The sequence below is a fragment of the Patiria miniata genome, unplaced genomic scaffold (genome assembly GCF_015706575.1).
Source record: "Patiria miniata isolate m_02_andy unplaced genomic scaffold, ASM1570657v1 HiC_scaffold_2, whole genome shotgun sequence".
Lineage (NCBI taxonomy): Eukaryota > Metazoa > Echinodermata > Asteroidea > Valvatida > Asterinidae > Patiria > Patiria miniata.
Genome location: NW_024037058.1, coordinates 8150732 through 8175350, shown reverse-complemented (window position 1 = coordinate 8175350; position 24619 = coordinate 8150732). Strand labels below are relative to the sequence as shown.

Genomic DNA, 24619 nt, shown 5'->3' with positions numbered 1-24619 from the left:
ACTATTTTTGGACAAACTTCACTGCAAATCTTTCTGCCTGAAAATTACAGGATAACTAAACTAACACCTACATATATGGAAGTAGTTTTCTCCTGGCTATTACTTTCCATAATGAATATCATGTGGCAAAAAAACCAGTCCCACATGATTTCGATTTCCTCAAAATCACCTTTCCCCAGAAATGTATGACCGCTGTGAGGCTCACACGAAGAAGTCCAGTACTGATTTGAGCCACATTTCATTGAGTTGACTATAATTCGACGTACATGACTACGTACATCGGGCCATATCGGGGTCGATCCTATGACTTTGGTAATGCTATGGGCTTTATTCCCTCTAGAGCATGTGGTTCGTGCGTTGATGACAACTCTTAGTTGGAATGAACTTTTTAAACTAATTTTCACCAAGTTTCTTTGTTATTATTTGTTTAATATTGATACAAGTTACACGTATTCGTCTAATATTTATGATAAAAATAAAAGTACATAAATCATCATCGAATTGATGTACGGCCAGTTTTTGTTTCCCGGTCGGTCATGTTACCTGAAACACGTTTGGGTTTTTAATTTTGTTTGGGGGGGGGGGGGCAAAGCATATTGGCTATGCTATACCCAGGTTGCAAGCCCATATGGGTGGCATATGGGCCCCATCGGGGCCAAGATCATAATGGGAGGACCCAGATGAGCCCCAGATAATAACTTTTGCACCCAAGATTCTTATGGGACCCACATGGGCCAGCCCAGATAACCCATATGGGTTTTGTCTGGGGCCCACCTGGGCAAACATGTGGGTAACATATGGGGAAGCTATTATGGGTCCCATCTGGGCCAAGATATGGGTCCCATATGGGCGGACCCATATGGGCCCCAGATAACTTTACACCCAAGATCCTTATGGGACCCACATGGGCCAGCCCAGATAACCCATATGAGTTAGCTTTGGGCCTATCTGGGTACAATATGGGCACAACATCTGGGTAGTCCACAGTATATTAATACTATACTTCCCTTCCACTATATTTCCAATTCCCATATAATATATCGCCTCCATACCCAAGTCACATTCCCTTTACATGCCCCCACTGATACATTCTCATAATGCTCCCTCCAACTTTCCGACCCTTCATATTTTAATTCCCTACTTCTAATTAATCCTTTAATCCTAAAAAAAACCATCTCAAACATCTACAACCATATACCTCGTAATCACATCCCCTATACCGGCTCTACCGGATGTTCGAAATATGATCAATTGTTTCTCTTATAACTCTTCAATAATATCACCAATCGTGTTCATACTTTGCAATTCAACGCTACATTCATAGATCAACATTTGCGGACTGTACATGACCTCCTTTGACATTTACTTCCGGCTCAACCGGAAGTTCAAACTAAGATCAGGTTTTTTTCCCCATGTAACACCCATATGGGCCGGCCCATTTTTTGCCCACATGAGTTTGCCCAGGTTTTTCCATGTGACAGCCACATGAGCCCGCCCGCACTCCACCCCCAGTGAATTGCCGCTTTTCCCCATAATGACACCCACAATTGGCCACTGGCGGTGTTCTGCCCACTTGGCTTTGCCCACGGTTTTCCCATTTGATACCCTCATGGGCCAGCCAGTATTCCGCCAACATGGGTTTGCCCAGCTTTTTCCTAATGACACTCATGAGCCAGCCCGTATTCTGCCCACACACCCGGTTTTTACCCATATACCGCCATATCGTCACCGACACCACGAAGTAACACCCATCTACATACCAGTAAAAACTAGCAATCGGAGAAAACGGCAACTAAAGTTGAACGCCTTCTAAAAAAACACTTTGCGTCAAAACGACAGAGTATTTTCAGTTGGGTTTCTCGTTGTGAACACTTGATGAATTGAATTTATTAAATCTGCTGTTTTTCACCCGTTTGTGTATTAAATAAACAAGAAATAAGAGAAAAAAGATGAGTGTTAGTTCGTGAAACCGAAAAGGCTGCGAAACTGTAAATTTTCGTTTTCACGAAGTAACACTCTTCAATGTATTCAACACGGGGAAAGTGCAAATTCAAGTGAGCGCACGCGCGCTCATGCAACTTGTTACAAGAAGAGTGTTACTTCGTGAAAACGTTTTTGCTCACTTCTGAGCAGAGTGTGCGCCATGCATTGCAATGGTAAAAGGAACTTGAGTGTTACTTCGTGAAAACGAAAATTGTCACTTTTGCGCAAAAGTTGCCATGGATACTTAGCGTAATTATTGAAGTAAAGCTCTCGAAGCTTTGAAACACCGTGCAATGGTAGGCCTTGGTGAATAATGTTTAAAAATCCAAAAAACTGAAAATCGAAAAAAATATTGTTTAACACGGTAGAGTGTTACTTCGTGGTGTTGGTGACGATATGGTTCAGTCTGTATTCTGCCCACATGGAGTTGCCCAGATTATGACACCCATATGGGCCAGCCCGCATTTTGCCCACATGGGCTTGCTCAGGTTTTACCATTATGAAATCCACATGGGCCATGTGGGCTTGCCCAGTTTTTACCCATGTGACACTCACATGGGCCAGCCCGTATTCTGCCCAAACGGGCTTGCCCAGTTTTTACCCATATGATACCCATATGATACCCATATGGGCCAGCCGTATTCTGCCCATATGGGTTTGCCCAGGTTTTTCTCTGATGACACCCATATGGGCCAGCCCGTATTCTGCCCACATGGGCTTGCCCAGGCTTTACCCATATGAAACCCATATGGGCCAACCCGTATTCTGCCAATATGGGCTTGCCCAGGTTGTTTCCATATGACACCCATATGGGAAAGCCCAGGTAGACCCCCACATGGTATAACCCATATGGGATACATAGAGGTTAGCCCGTGCCCAGGTTCCCCAGGTATTTCCCATATGGGCCCCACATGGGCTTGCTAAGCTAGAGTATGACAACAAAATTTACACATTCACTGACATTTGAAATGAAATAAACTAATAACAAAAACATTGAACAAAACTTACAGTCTAGCTGGCTCATACGACCTGTATAGGGGCCTACAGGGATGCGAAGTTCCCTGGCGATACTGCAGCTCTTGGAATAAGTTAACAAATGCAACAATTCAGGCAAAAACAGGATTCTCCAAATCCACAAACAAACAGAATGAAACTCAGCAAAATGCAAAAATACATGTAACTTCCAAAGCTTTCAATCTCTGTTGTGTTCGTGCTATTGCACCTATACAGTACATGTACATGCATTTTGGACTGTTTCTGTCTATTGAAAACCGCACCCAAAATTTTACAGCATTTTTCTGCTGGTACCATATTTTAATAGGGGCGCTGTTCACATTCGATGATTATTAACACTAGTATAAAAGAAAACCTAGTCTTTGGCTTATTTGGCATAGGGGGATTATCTGACTTGGTTTACAAATGTATATAGTACACATCAGTAGAAATACAGGTGGTTATAATTATTCTCGAAAACATCAATATGAAGCATTTGGAGGTTTGTATAACACCGATTATATCGTCTCTTTGGAAAATAAGCAATTGAGTCAATTGAGTTCAATTGAGTCACTGGATGTTTAATACTGAATGTTTAATACCAAATATCTTTTATCAAATACAAGGCAACGCCGCCACCACTTTTATCAATTTTATTCCAATGTTTGTAATTAGTTTATACCCAACTATGAAATAAAACTTTTCTTTGGCATACTATGTCATAGTAGAAATGTCACATGTCTCAGTGTGAGCAATACATGGAACTGAGAATTTATTAAAAGTGCACCGAAGGAAGAATTTATAGTTATCACAATTAGGATGCCGACGCCGTTTCAAATGTCGTTACAGCGTTGGAGACGGTGGCGGAAGGCGCGCGACATACGGCTGAAAGCTTCTGAAGGAACGCAGGATCACTCCTGATGCCATTGCACACCTACTTAGGCCATTGGCCTGGGGGTTTGGTCGGGTATCAAACTAATGAGAGGACTAATGGACAGTGTGATTTTTGGCAAGGTATACACTCCAGTTTAGTTGGAAAATATGTGATAGCATTGCAGCGGTGGCAGCCTTTTGGGTGCTATCACTTAAAAAGAAATGGCAGCCAAAACATGCTTGTTACGTAATTTATCCGGTTCAAGCATATTGGCGGCCATGTTGAAGAAAAAGAAATTGAAGGTGATCCCCGAATAACTGCCACCGCGCACACTACAAAGCTATATCACACATTTTCTAATTCTAGATGTGTACTTGCCAAAAATTGCTATCGAGCATTGCTCTTTTCGATCATTATTTTGATACCAGTGGCCCAATTTTTTGATAGAAGCTGATAGCCTCACTCGATCGTTTGGCGCAACTGGCACATGATGGAGGAGGTGTGCAACTACATTCAGGACTCCTGCATTCCTTCAGAAGCTTTCGGTCGCAGCACGCGCCACCGTCTCCAGCGCATGACATTCTGAAAGTGAGCATTTTCGTTCGTATTTTTTTGCACAAAGCTGATGAAACTCGATCCATAAAATTTGTCGTGCCTTGTTCAAATCACATGATCTGAAATTTCTTTGGAAAACAACAGTTATCTAGGATCAAAAGATGACACATAGTATTTCTTACACATTAAGTTATCCCTGTATTACAATGGGGAGGGGGTTCAAAACTGCGAGGGGGGGGGGGGGCGGATAGTGTTGCGTTCCCCCACGCAGCGCTCGTGAAATTTGCTTCTTTTCCAACCGATCCATTTCAATCCATGTTTAACGAACGTTCGCCTGCAAAGATCTTGTGGGCCCTCACAGGAAAAATCAAGAGGTCAAGTTTACATTGAACATGACCTGTGACCCAGAGAAAAACAATCTTTTGCAAACTATTTTTGGACAAACTTCACTGCAAATCTTTCTGCCTGCAAATTACAGGATAACTAAACTAAAACCTACATAAATGGATGTAGTTTTCTTCCATTATGAATATCAAGTGGAAAAAAAAACAGTCCCGATTTCGATTTCCTCAAAATCATCTTTCCCCAGAAATGTATGACCGCTGCGAGGCTCACACGAAAAAAGTCCAGTAATTTGAGCCACATTATGGGGCAAGTTGTATATATCAAAGGGCGAGTTGACCATAATTCGACGTACATGACTACCGTACGGTACGTCGGGCCATCGGGGGTCGATCCTATGACTTTGGTAACGCTATAGGCTTTACTCCCTCAAGAGTATATTATTTATTTCGTGCGTTGATGACAACTCCGAGTTGGCATGAACTTTTAAAACTTTTCACAAAGTTTCTTTATTATTTGTTTAATATTGATACATTTACACGTATTCGTCTAATATAATATTAATGGTAAAAATAAAATTACATAAATCATTATCGAATTGATTTACTGCCAATTTTTATTTCCCGGTCAGTCACTGTTACCGGAAACACGGGGGGGGGGGGGAAGCATGTTGGCTATGCTATACATTAAGCTAGAGTATGACAACAAAATTGACACATTCACTAACATTTGAAATGAAATAAACTAATGAGAAAAACATTTAAACAAAACTTACAGTCTAGCTGGCTCATACGACCTGTATACAGGGATGCAAATTCCCTATACTGCAGCTCTTGGAATTAACAAATGCAACAATGCAGGCAAAAACGACGAATCTGTCAACTTTACCGCCGCCTAAGGCTATCGCCAAACGCAAGATTCTCCAAATCCACAAACAAACGGAATAAAACTCAGCAAAATGTACCAAAATACATGTAACTTCAAGAGCTTTCACTCTGTTCGTGCTATTGCACCTGTAGTACATGTACATGCACTTACTGTTTCTGTCTATTAAAAACCACACCCAAAATTGTACGGCACGCAATGTCATGTCTTCGTCGGGGCAGGGAATTTCTACAGCTGTGTATTAAATTTGCATTTCAAATTTGCATACACAGCTGTAGAAATTCCCTGCCCCGACTATAATACGCGAGTGTGAACAACATAAACAAGACCACATCTTGTTTTGGTAAAAATGTACAAACATGTACATTTACAAGGTTGGTCAAACTTTTGAACTTGTAGTTGGAAAAAACTTAATGAACGTACACTTGACGTAAAATATCGCTCTCACGAGTGACACTGGATCAAATTACATGTGTACACATCACATCGGGGCGCGCTGGGCTCGATCATAACGACGTCATTGCCTTTCCATTCCAACTTGCCATTCTAAATTGCGAATTTTTGATGTCATGAATATAAGAGATGGGGTTTCCCTACTGCAACTAAAAGCGACCATTAAACCCATGAAGGGACCATTTATGTACACTCTCGCCCTATCACTTTGGTCGCCGATAAGCTGTGGGATATTCTCAAACAAAAATATCTCAACAAAAAAAAACCCTGACTGTTTCAAAGCTCGTTAAAATATGGAACAGTGGTTTTTAGGACCCCGGATATACATGTTTTTGTTCTTGAGATATCAGGGTTTTTACTCACCAACTTTATCATCGGCACCGTGAACGTTGCGCATACACTTGATGCGAAACCTTCGCTGCATTTTCTAAAGAGGGGAATTACCTTTTTTTCCAGCCAGCGCAACGGTAATGTCGATATGGCTGGCGCGTGCAAAAAAAGATAACCCCCTCTTTAGAACATGGTCGAACCGATCCCTAAATATTAAACGTATTACTGCAATACACTCTGTCGGGACTGCGCAATAGTCGTAGCCTTGTTGCCATTTTGTGATTGGACAATTAACGACGTTGAAGTACATGTACACATGTACGACGTACGGTACCATGTGCACGTACGGGCGCCGCATACCATACATGTTCATCGTACAAGACCAGATTTTGCAGGTTTTTCTGTGACACATTTCGTTCACATAATGATACCTAAAGGGGGAAAAGAAAAATCATTTCACAAAATATTTAAATGCACATTGCAAGCTATCTGCAATGATTCGTTGGACAATAATTGTGTGCATAAACTTTGGGAATGGAAGAATCCTCCATGGGAAGAACTACTTCTCTCTTTAAAAAAAACTTATGTTATTCATCTATATTCATGCTTTCTTTAAAAAAAATTTTTTTACGAATGTAATTTATTAATTTTATGTACATATTATGCGTATTAAATCGATCCCTGCTTTTCTCTGCAATCATTGTTTTAATTTTTTTAAATGGTTAAAAAGTTTTTTAAAAAATACCTCCCTCATATCTAAAAAGGATGATGCGACTCCAATTCCGTATTCACTTTCATGCATTTATGGGGGTGTGTCTAAACGATCTCAAGATGTAATCATTTGGAAAATTTGAAATCTATTTCCTTTTGAAATTGATGTTCATTAAAACAGACCGTCACTAAAATGATTCTGAAAGTATTGTATACTGAGTGCGGATCCCGGGTGCGTAGGCAGCGCTATACATGAAACCGCGCTTGCAGCTACTTGCACTGGAGATATGAAGACACCATCAAATGAACGTCGTTCATCGTCCAATCACAAAATGGCAACAAGGCTACGACTATTGCGCAGTGTCGGTATTATGTGCGCCATGTACGGAACGAAGTGCTAAGCCCGAGTTTAAAACAAAAACACCCGGTATCTTCGTCATCCCATGGAGCTATGGTTATCCTCAATTCATCATGGGAAAGAAACGTCAAATCTGTTTGTAAACATTTCCAAACAGTACTCATTTTGAACGAGTTGACAACTGTAAACCGGCAGTTTTTACCTTTGTTTAATATGGTGTTAAATTACATTTTCTGTCTTAATTTAAAAAAAAATACCTTTAACTAAAGATGTACTGTCAGTGCGACTGAAGAGTTTCACCACGAAAAATTTAAATCTTTCCAGATGCTATTTATCTAGCACTAGAGAAGTTATTCCATTTTTAATGAGACATTGACTGGAAAAAACTGGCCCATGTTTAGTAATGGAATATAATTTGTTATTTTGTGGAGCCTGACAATAATTCAGTCCTAGCAGTGTAGACTGGTTTTCTCCTCCAATGAGAATGAGTTCTAAATGGAAGTCTTGGGAACAAAACTGTAGCATATCGATCCGAGTCAAATACATCACTTTTGTGGCTGACATCCCCCTACTGGATCAAAACAACACCCCCTCCCCACATCATGACCCCATGACACCAACTTGAAGATCGCTCACAAGAGATCCTAACTCACAAGTGCTTCAAATGGCCGTATCATGAAAAAATAATCCGAATCTGAATATAGGTTTTTACATCATGACTAGCCAGCGTAGTCTTACTTGTGTATGTCGCACGGCGGTGCCCTGGTGAACCTTTACACATCAATTATCAATTATACATGAATACATCCAAATATGGTCGAACATCATTTTGACCAATCAGATTGTTCCGTACAAGACCTGACGCAGAAATGACCTACCGGTGCTGTGCCATCTAGAAAAGTACTCTCTGATAGGCTAACAAATTTGACCATGTAACTCCAGACCTGAATATTCAGATGATGAGTTTCAAACCAGTCAAGACTAAAGTTTGGTTTGCCAGGACTTCTGTTGATGTAAAACGTACTTTCCTGGCTCGTGCATTTTAACATGAACCTGAAAAGTAGCTTTTTCTCTTGATGGCAACAGTATTAAGGCCAGATAGCTGCTTAACAGATAGCACTCTCACTTTTCTTGCCACTTCTGGAACGTCATTGGATCTATAATTCACAAATTGGTTTCTTCTGTTTCAAGCTAAAAATAGATGTCTGAAGGTACGTATTACCCATCAATTCAGCATTTTCACAGCAAGTGTACAACATAAGACAGGTCTTATCAAGAACTAAGTTTTAGCCAAAATGACCACTGATTGATTGCACTCTAGACAACAATAGTAAGACCAGTCTAGCTACACATGTAACTCTGGGAGAGCAGCCAACACACATGATCATAAAGTTATCAATTGCCTGGCATATCACAATGTACAGCTGAAAGAAGGGCCGTGGGGTTGCGCGGTATGACTGTAGACTTTTCCACTTGCAATAATTAATACATAGCACAATTATATCACAAATCGACACATCATCAAAAGACTCTGTACACAAACACTAGATGGCGCTTCATGACCATTCGTTAGACCTCCAGTGGGAGGGACAAACCATTTGCACACACTTGTTCACACACATATGGCACCATGTACGTGCTTTGCATCTGGCGATTGGTCTCCCCAAACTTTCTCTTTGTGACTATTGATCACGAGGAGGTACTTGAAAATCAGATGCCATAGTGACCAGTTCCAAGATTGAACTTGAGGTTAACTCTTGGCTTCCTTGTGGATGGTGAAAGGTTCACATCTCACTCAGGTTACCTCTTAACCTCCTTGCGCAAGGTGAAAGGTTTGAGACTATACCTCAGGTAAACTCTTGGCTTCCTTGCGCATGGTGAAAGGTTCGAGTCTCTCTTCCTTAGGTTAGCTCTTGGCTTCCTTGCACATGGTGAAAGGTTCAAGTCTCTCTTTCATAGGTTAACTCTTGGCTTCCTTTTACAGGATTCAAGTCTAACTCACGTTAACTCTTAACCTCCTTGCGCATAGTGAAAGGTTCAAGTCTCTCCTCCTCTGGCAGCACATTGTTGAGTCGCTCCATCAGTGGTATCAGTTGATTGACATTCTTGGTGACTTTCTGCAAGGTGAAGGACATTTCGTTGATCTTCTGGATCCTCTCTGCTACCTTAGAGTACTTGCGCTGCCGCTCTGAGAGGAGATTAGTCATGGCGATGACTTCGGCATCCACCTAGAAAGAGAACCATCAAAAAATGTACAAGTTGTAAGAAATATTCCTTTCAGAGGACACATGATTCAGACCATCTTAACACAGACAAGATGCCTTTGGTGGCATACCTTTGCTTGTCAAAATGACAAACCTGCTCTGTGCAGCATGATCCAGCAGGTTAAAAATCGCAAGGATAAACTGTCTCAGAGTCTGTGGATGCCAACTACAGCATGCCTGAGGCTCATTTTGGGCATCTCATGGAGGGATAAAATACACAACAACACGGAGTGTGAGAGGGCAGGGACCACCTCCATGTACACCGTACTCAAGCAGAGGCGTCTCCACTGGCCTGGTCATTTAGAAAGGCCGCATCGTTCTCTATGGACAACTGGGAACAGGAAAGAGGCTGATTGGAACACCCCAGATGTGCTTTAAAGACTTCTGCAAGTGCGACCTCAAGACTCTGGCTATCAATGCTGTCAGCATGCCAGCCAGCTAGCCAGCCAGCCAGCCGGGGAGCCAGGCAGCAAGATAGTCATCTAACCAGCAAGTCTAATAGAACTGACAGGCAGCCAGCCAGATATCTAGACAACCAAGCAATAGTACATCCATCCAGCCAGCCAGCAAGCCAGCCAGGAGGCTAGGCAGCCAGCTTGCTAAGATAAAAGCTAAGCCCGCATGCAAGAAACCAGCGAATCAGCCAACCAAAGCCAGCATACCAACCAACCAACCAGGCAGCTAGCTGCTAGGCACCAAGCCAGCCCTCCAACAGTCAGTCACGAGTAAGGCAGTAATTAGCCTGCCAGCCAGAGACCTAGTCTACTAGGCAACAAGCCTGCCATGCAGCCAGCTTGCCAGGCAAAAAGCCAGCCAGCCAGCCATTCAACTAGCCTGTGAGGCTGTCTGGCAAAAAGCTAGTCTTCCAGTCTATTAGCTAGCTAGCCAGCCAACTAGCCTGGCAGGGAGTCAGCCGCTTAGCCAGCAATACAGCCATGCAGCTAGCCTTTCAGGCAACAAACCTACTATGCAAAATCCCACAGACACATAAAGTTTTCACAATTAAGGGGGGGGGGGGGGGTTGACATGTAATTTGTACACACAGACTGCTTCCAATAAAAAACCCAACCAATCAATGTTACAATCAATGACTTGCCTCTTTAATTCTATTGGCTATGACGTTCTGGTCAAAGGACACGGCTTCACTGCACTGCTTCAGATGCTGCTGGTACCTCAAGCACACCAGGAGGAGTTGCCTGTAACAAAACAAAAATGTGCAGTTAACTTCAAATTCTAAATTACTGACTAAAGAGTACACAAAGGAAATTAAAGAATGATTTCAACTTGTGGCCCCTTTAATGAAATATAAAGCAAATGAATCTACGCAAGTCTAGAAAAGCTGTTACCAAACTTGTAATGAACTCCCCCCCCCACTGATTAGCTGTCCCCTCCCCCAGCTTTCTCCCCTCCCTTCAATACCTGTGATCAAGTTTGTCCATGGCGCTTGCCTCTTCTAAGCTAGATAAAGAGGGAGTGCTGCGGATGAGAGGCGTGAACGTTGGGATATCCCTCATCTTCTGAAGCTCGGATGCCAGGCGGGCATCTTCGCTGGGGGCATTTCCCTCGGCAACCACAATGATGTTGTGGGCGGGACTTCCTGTGGAATTGTGGGCTTTCAGTTTTGGTGATGATTTCGCCGGGGAGTTGGTTCTATCGCTGATCCGTGCATAATCTAAAAAAAGAGGGAACAAAATCCAACGTTGTGAGCTGATTTTCATGAAACCTTTCAGAATTTTCCTACATTTTGAAGTGTGCGGCAAATGAATGGCACAATCTTTCAGTGAAATATAGGCTACAATTTGCATCAACATGTACATACATATAATACATATTAAAATAAGAAGGATACATTCAGGTACTAATTAGCCGGGGTCATGTGAAAAACTCCACTTTTGAAGTAAGACGTCATTTTGCAGACCGATACTTGATACTGATTTTGAGGACCTTTCCATTAAAGAATGAAATATTCACTCATAGTAAACTTCAAAGATGAGGCCGAGTAAAAACAATTAAGAACTACTCGTATAAGCTTCTTCTTTTTAAATGAAGGAGGCAGCACTCCCCCTCCCTGGTGGATTTTTAAAATGGTGGCTTGATTACACTTCTATTTTCTAAACTCTTTTGCTGATACAAAATTGTGTCCGTACACCTGACAAAGTGACATACATGTAGCTACAATTTTGTTGGAAACAAATAAAGACAATATGTTTCAACATATTTCAAGGAGGCTGGCGGGAAAAAAGAAGCCAGCGGGACGAGAAATTGGTATTTTTTTACTTGGCCTTATACTGTAGTTCCAGGACAGTAAAACTTGGAATGCAGAATTTGATGTTTAAATGCTTTATTCTTATTCGTAAACATAGGTCAACCTCATTAAACATTGTTAAAACCAGTGGCAGTTATGAAATTTACAAACAATCGTGGTAAACACACTTGCTCAGGGACAAACAATATACAATAGGCTAAACCTCAATCATGTCAATAGCTAACAATTGCAACACTGAGCAGTTGTACTTGCCTCTCATTCCCTGCCTGTCAACTGAGTATGATGTGTAGGGTATATCGTCGCTTGAATTTGGTTGCCCCGACGACGAAGCATCGGCAGATGTTCCACCACTCTGACTAGCACCCATTGTCAAATGCAAAGCTTCTGAGTCACACAAGAGTGCAGTTTCTCACATTTCTCATTATCAATATCAGCATGAACTCACAACACGCATGAAGCAACTTGAAAAAATATTATAATGCATGGACTAGCAGAGCAAGTCTATTTTTTTGACACTCCAAAAAAATTCATTCGCAATTTTACTCAAACTGGGAGCATATTTCTTCCTTTAAAGAAAATCCCGCCTGTTTTCGAGAGAAAGTATATCGACACAAAATCCTTTACAACAACATGTTCAAAATCTACCCAAGCTGACAGAAATTTGGATAAATTTACCACAGAAACAGGCGAACGACAATGAACGAAAAGGCTTCCAACTTCCAACCAGATGAACAATTTATTGCCTGAACGTAAGTAGGTTTCCAATGACTGGGTATATAATTTTCAACCTCGTTCATTCCGACTACGCACAAGGAGATTGCGTATAATTATGTTCCCGCCCGTACAAGGTTGTGATTTGTTTCCTTCGAACTGTGCATATGTACAGGACAAATACGTAGATGACTCACAGTCATGATTAACTTGACGCACAATCAACGATCGCCTACCGATTCAGTTTGAAAAATAGTGGAAGTTTATCCTTGATTTCTTTACAATATGAGCAGCAGAAAAATCGTTTGTTTGTAGATTTCATCGGGAATACTTTGATTCTGTGAACGTGCTGCGATTAGTCGCCTGCCTTAATTTTCAAGAGCACACGGAAGGTTCGTATTTTTCCAATCACATTTTTGTCGTGCTCCTACCCATACCGCTTGCATAAGAATTGCACACATTTGAAGCAGGGCACCCGACTATTATATATTTTTATGTACACGTAAATTTTGTAATGCGCCCTTGTATTTTTTTCATATTACCGATTTAATACTGTAAATTTCTTTTTCGATTGGGGGGGGGGGGGAGGGTTGAAGGGGGTCGGCATATGGCAGGAGAGTGTTGCTCAAATCATTTTCATAATCATAATTATGACAATTTTAAATGATCAGTAAAGGTTGGGGTTGTTAATCTGATCATGTCAATCAATGTCAGATTTTAAATTGATTGTTTACGAATTGTTGATTTTATCATCACCAGTTTTCATAATCATGCATTCTAAAATTACACCTTCATTCAACTTCATCAATGGAGTTCTAGTTCTAACTTCTAGGCATGTGTAGGCCTGGAAACGTATTTGGATGTTGTACGTGGCAGTGATTTCATAATTGTTCTCTATTTGTCAGATAATCACGGAATCATGGCCAGCGGTGCAGGATCCCACGCTATGTATATTAAACAGTATCTACCAACAGCAAGTCCCGCTGTAAGTTCAGTCTCAAAATATGTGGACTTCTCATGATTTTTAGAATTAGGCCTACTCATATTCATATCTGCAGGAAATGTCTAGATTGCAAGTTCCGATTGAAGTTCAAAAAGGCTTTGTCACTTACTGTCATGAACTAAGCCCAAGTTAAAACATAAACCAGTTCCCCGTCTGCTTCCTGGTTTTTAATTTTTTTTATTCATACATGTACAGTTGCAGTATATTTTTCAAATTTGGTTAATAAATTGTCTTTTTTATTTGTTTCCAACAAAATTGTAGCTATGTACAAAGGGTGACGCAATTTTTTATCAGCAAAAGTGTCGAGAAAATGGAGGAACCCATCCGCCATCTTCAGGGGGAAAAATGGCCCATCTCCTGGACAAGAAACTATGTATTGTTTTACTTGCCCTAATTGGAAGAAGTACTAATACCATGATCCTTCAAAATTCCAACAGGGTTTTGGACTTGGGATTTTGTAGGATTGAGGATGGTAGAGGTCAGAGCCCAACACATGGGGGCTTAATGCACCCTTAAACTTGGTAGGTACAAAGAGTGTGCCAATTTCCTTTAGAGTGGTGGACTTCACAGGATTCAGGCCAATTACAATAACCCACAGTAATATTTTAATTATGTATCTACATGGATACATGTGCTGATTTGGATTTTGTCTGTTCAAATTGCTACATGTACATGTACAGTACCAGAAGCCAGCTGAAACGGAGCGAGATGTCTTACAGGTCTTTTCAAATTTCAAGGACGTCCGGCCGAAAATGGACACATACAGTAAGTATCTGATCCAAAACAAAAGGAGGCAAATAAATAATGTTAAAATCACGATGGCATTTTTTTCCTCCCACACTACAGTCATTAAAATTTCCTATTAGTTCTGAACTTTCCAAAACTGATGAGTAAGATTCTCCTCAAGAAAACATTGTTTCATGTGCAGCCAAAACTGCATCAGTAATTAAGTTTGGATTGTTTTTAAATATTTAGCTTTCAACGACGGATCAAGGAAAACTCTGCTGTGTGTTGATGGAACGATCCCAGTCTACTACAAAGGTAGGTTGTCAGTCTATGAAACATTAAAACAATCATCTGTAACCTATTGGATCCATCAAAATCCACTTTCAACTTTTGTAGGATTTTGTAGGATTGAGGGAGGTAGAGCCTAGGCACTATTACCTTGAATGGGGCTGATGCCCCTTGAAACTTGGTAGGTATAAAGAGTGTGCCATTGGGTTCCTGCACAGTGGATGATGTTGTAGGATTCAGGAAGGTTCGTAGCAAAAGTGCCTAAGGAGTGATAAGCAGTGATTTCAAGTTTAGAGCACAAAAATACAAGGGAAAATCAAATAATCTAGGTTTCTGTTACAATAATATTTTAATGAAACCAGTCCAGTTTTTATTATATTACAAAAAGGTTAATGATATAAAATTTACGCACTTTAATAACATTTATGCATTTTTGTGGGACTTGTCATTTTATTACTGAAAAAAGTAGAAAGATATTACAAACTGTAAGTTCGTTTTTAACAACTCTGGAAATATTTTTCTTAAAAACAATTTTCTGATAACTTGCATTAAGTTGACTGATTACTGTTTTGCTGGCAGGCATGAGTTACAACATTCCTATCTGTATCTGGGTGATGGAGACGCATCCCTACAATCCACCTCTCTGCTTCGTCAAACCCACAAAAGATATGCTCATCAAGCCATCCAAATACGTCGACTCCAACGGCAAGATATATCTGCCTTACCTCCACGACTGGAAATACGTGAGTTCTCTGGACTTTTGTTTGAAGTTTTGTATCTGGACTTTTGTTTGAATTTTGTATCTGGGAGATGGGCCAGCATATGGATACAATTCAGGTTAGACTGTGTTTGTAAATTTCATTGTCTCTTGTTTTCTCTTTAGCCTTCGTCAGATCTGCTCGGTTTGATCCAAGTCATGTCGGCGGTCTTTGGGGAATTCTCCCCTGTATTTAGCCGGGCTTCGCAATCCAACCCTCCTCCTAGACCGGGCTATCAGCCTGGGGGACAGCCCCCAAGTCAATCACCTTACCCATCAGGTATTACAAAAAAACTTGTTTTGGCAGCTAAAAGTGTTTCTACAATTCTGTAGGATATTGAAGGGTTCTGTTGGATTCTGTAGGATAATGTTGAAGTCTGTAGACTTCTGTAGGATTCTGTAGAAATATAAATTACAATGTACAATTCTCTAAAATGCTGTGGAATTCTGTGAAACTTGTGGATTATATTGAATTCTGTGGGATTCTGTATGATTCTTAAGGATTCTGTAAATATTTGTTGGAGTCTGTAGACTTATATAGGGTTCTGTAGAATAGTATGTTATAGTATAGAATCCTGTAGAATTCTGTAGAATGCTCCAGATTTCCGAAGAGATCTGTAGATTTCCATGGAATTCTGTATTCCTTAAAATGTGTAGAATTCTGTAGAATTCCCACAGACTTCTGTAAGGTTTCATAGAATTCTGTTGAATTCGTTGGGGTTTCTAGAGTTACGTAGAATTCTGTAGAGTTGCAGCCCTCCAATTCTGTAGCTGTACAAGTAAATAGAGGACTGCAGTGTCAAATTCGCTTGCTAACTGTCAGACTTTCACAGAGAACATTCACTACTTGTTCATATAAATATGGTAAATGGTTACAAAAGATCTGGTTTTCTTACCATAATGTCAAGTTTGGGAGTGAAGCCCAGAATAAAATAATTTGTCTATCATTTAGAACCTGAATTCAGTGCAAACGCCAAAAAGGATTACTGTTTTGTTCCTTTTTACAATTAGGCGGTTACAACATGCCAATGCCGATGCCACCCAGCACCCAGCCCAATTACAACCCTGGCTACCCCTCATCCACCTCTTTCCAACCCTCCAGTCAGTACCCCGCCAGTTACCCAAATACCAGTTACCCCAGCTCCCAGCCCCCATCGTACCCTTACCCACCCACTCAGCCCCCTGCCGGGCAAGTCACAAGCCAGCCGTCTTACCCTAACCCTAACCCGGCTACTACTGATTTACCAGTAGGTAAGTAAAAACCCATAACTCTCGTAGATTTTCATACCAGTATTGATACAGGATATTTTGTGGGTGGGTTGGTATGCCTTAAATGGCTTAAAGGGACCATGACATGAATCTTACTTGGGAACATATTTTGTGCAACTTTCTACTCATAAATGAATGAAAACCATTTGAAATCCCCTTTTGGTTAATTTTCTTGAAAATGAATCATATACCCTCCTGATTGCAATATGTTGGATTCAGCCGGCAACTGAAAACATTCGAACGCCAAGTTGGACTCTGTTGGATCCAGAAACATAAGGCACATTTGTGGCAAGACTTTGCTCATTGGCTCACTGTAATGTACTGAAACAACAATGACTAACCAAAGAAAAGAAAAATTACGACAGCAAAATATCTAAAATTCTGACACTTTTATTTATTCACTTAACAACCACGTACATGTACATGAAAGTGTACATCTGCAATACTGACTATAGCCTTTTTCAACTAGGTTAAATTTCCAGAGATGTAGATCAGCAAATTAAAAAAAATTTAGAACAAGAAGACCCAAGAGAGTCGAGACAGTTATCCAAATTGTTCATCTTTTTTCAACTAGGTTCAGGCACCAAAAGCAATGAACTATCAGACGATGAGATAAAAGCGTCCATCAGGTCAGCCGTGGAGGACAAACTCAAACGCAGACTGAAGGACACGTATGATGGAATTCAGGTACTTGTGATGACTTGCGATGACTTGCGATTGGCTTGCCATGGGCTTGCCATGGCTTGCGATGACTTGCCATGACTTGCTATGACTTGCCATGACTTGCCATGACTTGCCATGACTTGCCATGACTTGTCATGACTTGTCATGACTTGTCATGACTTGTCATGACTTGTCATGACTAGCCATGACTTGTCATGACTTGTCACGACTTGTCACGACTTATCATGACTCGTCATGACTTGTCATGACTTGTCACGACTTGTCACGACTCGTCATGACTTGTCATGACTTGTGATGAGCCATGACTTGTAATGACTTTATTGCAACTTAAGTATGTAAGATCTTGACGTCAGTTGTGAATAAAATATGTGCATATTTTTAAGGTTTAAACATTGCCAAAGTTTTGAGCAACAGTGAACAATCTTTGCAGTTTCCACAATTTTATGTATTGCAAACGATAGTGAGAACTGGAAGCATTTTTTGCTCAATTTCGCAGGCTGAAATGGACTCAATGACAAACACAAAAGACAAGTTGAAGTCAGGACAGCAACAACTGGAAGATATGATCGGCAAACTGGAAGCAGAACAGGTGAAAATGGCATTACGTTCATCACATTAATGTGCTTGAAATTGAATTAAATTGATTTCAAATCGAGCAGGCATGGTGGTCGAGATAAGAGTAGTCATCCATTTGTTGAAAATTTCCTATAAAATGAGTTATCAAGATAAAATAGCCCGAGGTTGCTTTCGTTTTTGAAAAATAGTAAATATTTTTCAAAGTGCCCCACTGCTCATCAATCGTAACTCACTTAGCTTTTTTTGCAATGAAAGTTGCTCAATCTTTAACAGTTATCAACTATCAGGAACCCAATGGCAAATTCTGAAGTACTGTAACTTTAAATGGGCATCAAGCCTCATGTAATGTAATAGTGATTGGACTCTACCTTCCTCAACCCTACAAAATCTTTGACTGTGCAGGAACCCAATGGCACACTCCTTGTCCCTACAGGTTTCAAGGTGAATTGAGCCCCATGTAAAGTAACATTGGCTGTGTTCTACCTTCTTCAATCCTACAAAATCCTCTAAAGTCTCCCGATGGATTTTGAAGGATCTGGGAAAAGAAAGGGTTAATTTGTATACCTTCTAATCTTTTAAGGTATTTTTAATTTTACCTCATACTGGCAGAAAATCAATTTGTTATGCATTCAAAACGTACAGTTATGTTTCAATAACTTATCAAAACTTGTGTCACTCATTGCCAATTTGGCACGGAATGACCAAGAGTTTAAATTTTTCTTTGACAGGTTGATCTGGAAAAAAACATTCAACTGTTACAACAAAAGGACGAAGAAATCCGATCAGCTCTGAGTAAAATGGACGGTCAGGCACAGATGGATATAGACGAGGCAATAGTGCCGACAACTCCACTATACAAACAGTACGTGCATGCCCCACCCTCTCCCCACCTCGTCTGTGTGGGTCTGTGTCACCATGTTCAAGACAATTGCCTTAGATAAAGATTCAGTTGAACATTCAACAGCATTTCTTCAATGGTCAAGAAGACATGTCTGGTACCACGTCATTATTCCTGCATATGCTATTATCAATCATGCCACCAGACTGAGGGAATATGTCCATTATCAAATTGAGGTTTTAGAAAATTTGACTTGAATTCAGCTGTGGCTTTTTTCCCTACTTCAGATTGCTGAACCTTTTTGCTGAGGAGATGACAATTGAAGACACCTATTACTACCTCATGGAGGCACTGAGGAAGAACACCATAGAACTTGAAGCCTTCTTGAAGGTGAGACTAAGCATTAAACTTTGACCTCTGACAATAGAGGGCGCTTGCCATTGGAACACAATACATGGCTGGAAATTGTTTGATTATAATTGAATTACGACCTTGGACAAAAAAATGCATTGGAATCCATTTAAATCTAGCTTAATTCTGTTCCTACTAATTTGTCTGATTGATAGGGAGTTAAAAAAATAGGGGTGTGCATCGGAACCGGGTACCCAAGTACTGGACAGTTTAGAGTCAGGACCAAGTTCCAGATTATGGGATCGGGTACCCGTAACCAACTTGACATATTACTAAGTAACTTCTCAGACAATGAAACAGAAAGGTTTTGAATGTGATTTATGGGCAATTTTCCAAATGAAAACAAAATCCATGATTTGAATGTTGGGATTGAGTTTCCTTTACGTGTACCCGTACCCGGGTACCCGTGTTTTACTATAATATAAAAAAGGACAGAGAATTCATTACTGAACAGTATTAACCCATTAGTCACTGTAGCGCCCAAATCTGCCTGAGCACACAATGGTATTATAGATTCTTCAGTAAGTAAACACAATGTAATACAATGTAATACAATGTATTACAGCTACTATGAAAAGTGCTCTCTTCCAGGCAACTGCTCAATGAAGCACTGTTTTGCAAATGTTCCTAAGAACCTTACCTCTCTAATTTTTGCAGCATGTCCGAGAACTCTCCCGTAAGCAGTTTCTCCTCCGTGCCCACATTCAGAAAGTGAGGCAGACGGCTGGACTGAGGGACTTAGTCATGTGAGGGGACACAAGTAATCATGGTATCATAGGCATGTGCTTGAAAGTCCATGGCTGAATTAGGTAATTATGTCTATGACTATGGCTAGTGGTTGTGGTGTGTTAATGGCAATAGCCAAAGCCACAACTGAAATGCTGGATTCAGGCTATACTGGTACCCACTACCCTATCCATATGCTGGTAATTGCTAATTTCATTTTGTTACAATTTTATGGTGGTGGATTACCCAGAATGCATTGTGTTTCCTTCAAAACATTTTGTGAAACGAATAAGCAATCACCGGTGACCAGTACAAGCAAAGCTAAGACTTACCGTGTGCAAATTATGACCACTTGAGGGCGCTCTTTACACATTTAGTAGATTCATGTCATCCAGTTTTGAGTTGAGTCAGAACTCCATTTTGCAAACTCTTGTAGATAAAGTTTGGTTGCTTTTTTTTGTTTAAAAGTGAATATTTAAAGGGGTATCTTTTTTTGCATTAATTAATGTAAGATTTCCAACTCTATTTTGCATTTGTAATGTCTAAAAGAATGCAGATTATTTGGGGTCAGTTAATTTCTGGAAATTTTTGTGTAAATATTTACACCTTTAAGATGGTCTTGGAGATGTCACAAATTATAAAACAGTTTTTGTAAATGCTATTGGTTTTGTGTAAATATTGTATATATTACATCTCTCTTTTATGAGCAAGAAAGAAATATATATTAATTGTACTGTGCATTTTAGCATGCATAAAATGCAAAAAGGATTAGGTTTTTCTCATCAAATCTTTTGGATCCAGAGGCATAAAGGTAGAAACTTTACTCCCCCGCCAACCTTCCAGAAGGGAAACAAATTGTCTCGGAAAATATTTAGTATCTGCCAACTAATTAACTTGAAAATTGGAAAAACTAAAAACTCTAATTGAGGTTTTGTTACTTTGTGGGTACACACCAACATTTTGGGAATTTGTCTTAAAAACTTTTGCTTATGGGTTAGGAAGTGGTTTACATTTTAACCAAGAACTGTATAAGGTCTGCTATAGTGAAAAGGTGGCTTATGTTTGACCTGTGAGTTAAAATATGCATTATTTGTAAATCAGATTTCAGTTTGTATGAACTGTTTTCTTATTTTAAAAGTTTTCATATTAATCCTATATTTACATTAGTTTATTGAAACTTTATGTCGTCATTGCAGAATAAAACATTCAGAATTCACACACATCTTGTAAAGTCATAAAGAAAAGATTGTGAATACAGCGGTTTTATTACTCAACAATAAATGTACTGTTAACTTTAAAACACCAATGAAGACAAAGGGTAGATTCCACAGACATTTCCTTTTTTTTAATTTTGGTATTTTTTTCCTACAAATCTACAGGGGTAAGGACGGGGTTAATACTTTAATATTGACCACAGACTGCTGTCCTTTGTTATGCAAATTTCTGTACAGTCTGCAGAGCCAACCACTGATCTTGATAGTAACTGAACTGCCTGCTACACACTGATTGTCCAATGTGCACTGAAGCAACTCTCGCATCATCTTCGATCCCAAAAATCATACCGGGATGTGAATGTATATCATCCTGAGATGATTTTTCCCCTATTAAACAACATTCTTTGGATATTGGCCACTCCTCGGAATAGGGTTGGTGAAATCGAAAAAGCTGGTTCGAAAATGTTATTCCTATTTTTGTTTTGCCTTTGCCACCTTAAACTCTGAGTAAAACGTGCGACGTTTTAAAATAAGTTTTAAATACTCATTACTGTCATTTTTTGAGGCAAAGATCAGAACCAGGCCAACTCACAAGGCTATCAATCATCCTGTAATTAGGTCCAGTCTGGAATCCTGAAAACAGGTGGGCCTCATCCTTTTAAGCTATATACATGTAGCCCTATGCTGCTGTTGTGGTTGGGGGGGGGGGTGATGGCAAGGCACAAACCAGGGAGATAAAAACTCGAACTTTTTCGCACGAGTACTGACCAAAAACAGTGTATTCTACACTTTTTTGCTTGAAATTGTTTTCTTGAGCAAGAGGGCCTCTATCCATTTATTTAGACACTTTGAGAAGGGATTTAATCCCCAAAAACGCATACTGAAGGGTTGTGTTCAAACGTTACACGCATGCCCCATCATACAGACAAGTTCAGTACTGTGGTGGATTACAACTAAAATAAAACGATAGCGCCTCACTGGGAAAAAAAACCTTGTCATGGGTCACCCAAGATGGCGAACGGCCTCTTCAGTGGAGTTGGCAGAGTATGCAGACCTGACAGACTTCCAAAGTGAGGCTGTCCTTGTGTTTGTAATAAACTATTCAATCATTGATTACAATAAAAAAGAGGCATGTGATTTGTAGACTCTTGCAAATCCTCTTCTGCGGAATGCCGCAGATACTCCGCAGACATCTCACTGAAGCTTGCCCTAATTTCTCTACATTTCCCACTTCTTAAAAGGTATTGATGTTGGTTTTGTGAACCCGTAATGGAACTGATGCTGTGGTAACATTCCATAATCAACACTGAAATCGGTTACTGTAGAAACACTACTTTGCAACAAGGTTAACATCAAAATGGCGTTGAATTAATCTCTCATAATTTAAATGTAATCACTGGTTTTTTTCTTGATCCAACTTAATCCACTTACATAATGCTGAAATTATTATTCCACAGACTAAACGATTTATGACAATTCACATGCAATTTGATAAATATAATTCCGGTTTTTTTACAAAACATGAGCACCTCCACTAAACATGAGAAAATCAATAAGAGAAAATAATCAGAGTTTTAAATATCATCTATTTACATCAACGTAATATATATATTAATAAATACATCATCGATATAAATATTGTTCATAGTGTGGCGCGCTCGCTTGTCTATGGATAAGGAATTACACCCACACCAACAAGAGCTGACTATCCCACAAAAATATTTAATGACCTTACATGCGCATGAGCGGTTACACGCAAATAAGGGGGGACTACGTCACGAACGGAGGATTCAAGTCCTAGGCCTGTCCGTTTGTTGGAAATATACCAACGCTAAAGGAATACCAGTTCACGTGGCAAGCAACCTAGAGGTGACCAGGGAACCTCAATAAACCTCACTACACATGTGTCTTAGAGAACAAGAAACAACTCTTTATTCGGTCCAATACACAGGCTTAAAGCTCAATGAGTGGCCAATAAACCTCGCAGAACAACGTTCCCCGCTGCTCTAGGTTTATCCTTATAAGTAAGCCTTACACAACAATAACCTCTTATTATACAATGCTTACAACAACCAGCCTAACCAGGCTCTATGTAATTAACCTCGTTGACTATCTAGAACGATTATCCCACAGTGGCAAGAACCTCACTGTGCACACCCAGTGCGATCAACAGCAACAAGTTATGAACTGCACACACTGATCAAGACTTTACCAGAGTAACCCTCACATGCAACCTAGCATACAGCAATCACTGGGCTCAGGTTACGGAGCGCGGTTTAGAACCCCGAGGTGACTCCTGGCGACAAAGGTCGACAGGCGACAGGCAACCCAATTCCCGACCAGGGAATACTGCTGCACATACCACACGAACCTTAGGTCTCCAGTCACCAGCTCAACCCACAGCCACCCAGGCTAATTTCCCCTTACAACAAAAGGTCTAGCTTGCTAATTATTACTCTAAAGTCTCACCATCCGCCTTCAACAGCACGCCGCGATGTCCACCCTTCCGATAACAGCGGCGAACATGCACGAGGTTAACTCAGTAATCGGCAATAATTGCGTTCCGAAGTTCACTCAACAGCGTCTGCAGACGGACTGCCTAAAATCTCTGACTACGCGCTATACCCTACGCACGACGTCGGGGAACCAGGCGAGCCATGGTAAACTCGCACCAGTCCACCGGCTGTTTCGCCACACAGGGCCCAGCAAAGCTTAGGCCGCCTCGGCCTAAACAGCTTAAAAATACATAATTAGAAACAGTGTGGACTACTTGTCCATTATACAAAATAACATACACCTCACTTGAGGTTTACTTATACAGTAAAAATAGTCCGCGAGGTTCACTAAATAGAATATACATTTAAAACACATAACACCATAAACCTTATTTAAAATACACATGCATAAAATAGAAACTTTATATAAAACATAATAGCCTAAACCTTGTTCAAAAACCGGTAGAAAAATATTCTCCTTTCTCTTTTCTTAATTAGAAGGATCACAAGTTGAATTAAGGAATTTTACACCATTGGAATGTTTGATTGGCAAGATTACAGTTTTTGTTCTTGGGGGATGGATGTCTAGTCGGCTGGCTCCACAGTGAACAGGTCCGCATCAACAGGCTGATTGTGCAATTCGACCCGTTCCTCCCGCTGTACGACTTGTCCGTCCAGGTGAACAACCTTGGAATGTCGTTCCTCCACCAGAGCGATCTTCAGGCGCTTCCCTCTATTCTATCGATATCTGACCGGAAGCTTATGCTCTCTCCTTGGATATCGTCTGGAAACCTCAACCTCCTCGTTAGGTCCATTACTTGTAACCTGTTGGTTGCTCGGGCGAGTCTCAGGCATCGCAGCGGACTCCATCCCATCTTGCCCCATATCACCACTTACAGTAGGGTCA

General features: G+C 40.5%; 2 protein-coding genes across 2 annotated transcripts; one reads left to right on the top strand and one right to left on the bottom strand.

Moving 5' to 3' along the window:
- Positions 1-7663: 7663 nt before the first annotated feature.
- On the bottom strand, positions 7664-12815 carry LOC119726280 (BLOC-1-related complex subunit 5-like). The gene is made up of 4 exons (XM_038197920.1): positions 12267-12815; positions 11168-11420; positions 10845-10944; positions 7664-9712 (listed from the first exon to the last, which is right to left on the bottom strand). Exons 1-4 carry the CDS (start codon positions 12379-12381, stop codon positions 9488-9490), a joined length of 693 nt encoding a protein of 230 aa, XP_038053848.1. The 5' UTR covers positions 12382-12815; the 3' UTR covers positions 7664-9487.
- A 116-nt stretch (positions 12816-12931) lies between these two features.
- Positions 12932-21247, top strand: LOC119726278 (tumor susceptibility gene 101 protein-like). The gene is made up of 12 exons (XM_038197919.1): positions 12932-13117; positions 13631-13710; positions 14409-14493; positions 14704-14769; positions 15322-15485; positions 15626-15779; positions 16511-16750; positions 17343-17455; positions 17949-18041; positions 18757-18890; positions 19154-19256; positions 19935-21247. Exons 2-12 carry the CDS (start codon positions 13645-13647, stop codon positions 20025-20027), a joined length of 1311 nt encoding a protein of 436 aa, XP_038053847.1. The 5' UTR covers positions 12932-13117; positions 13631-13644; the 3' UTR covers positions 20028-21247.
- Positions 21248-24619: the final 3372 nt, after the last annotated feature.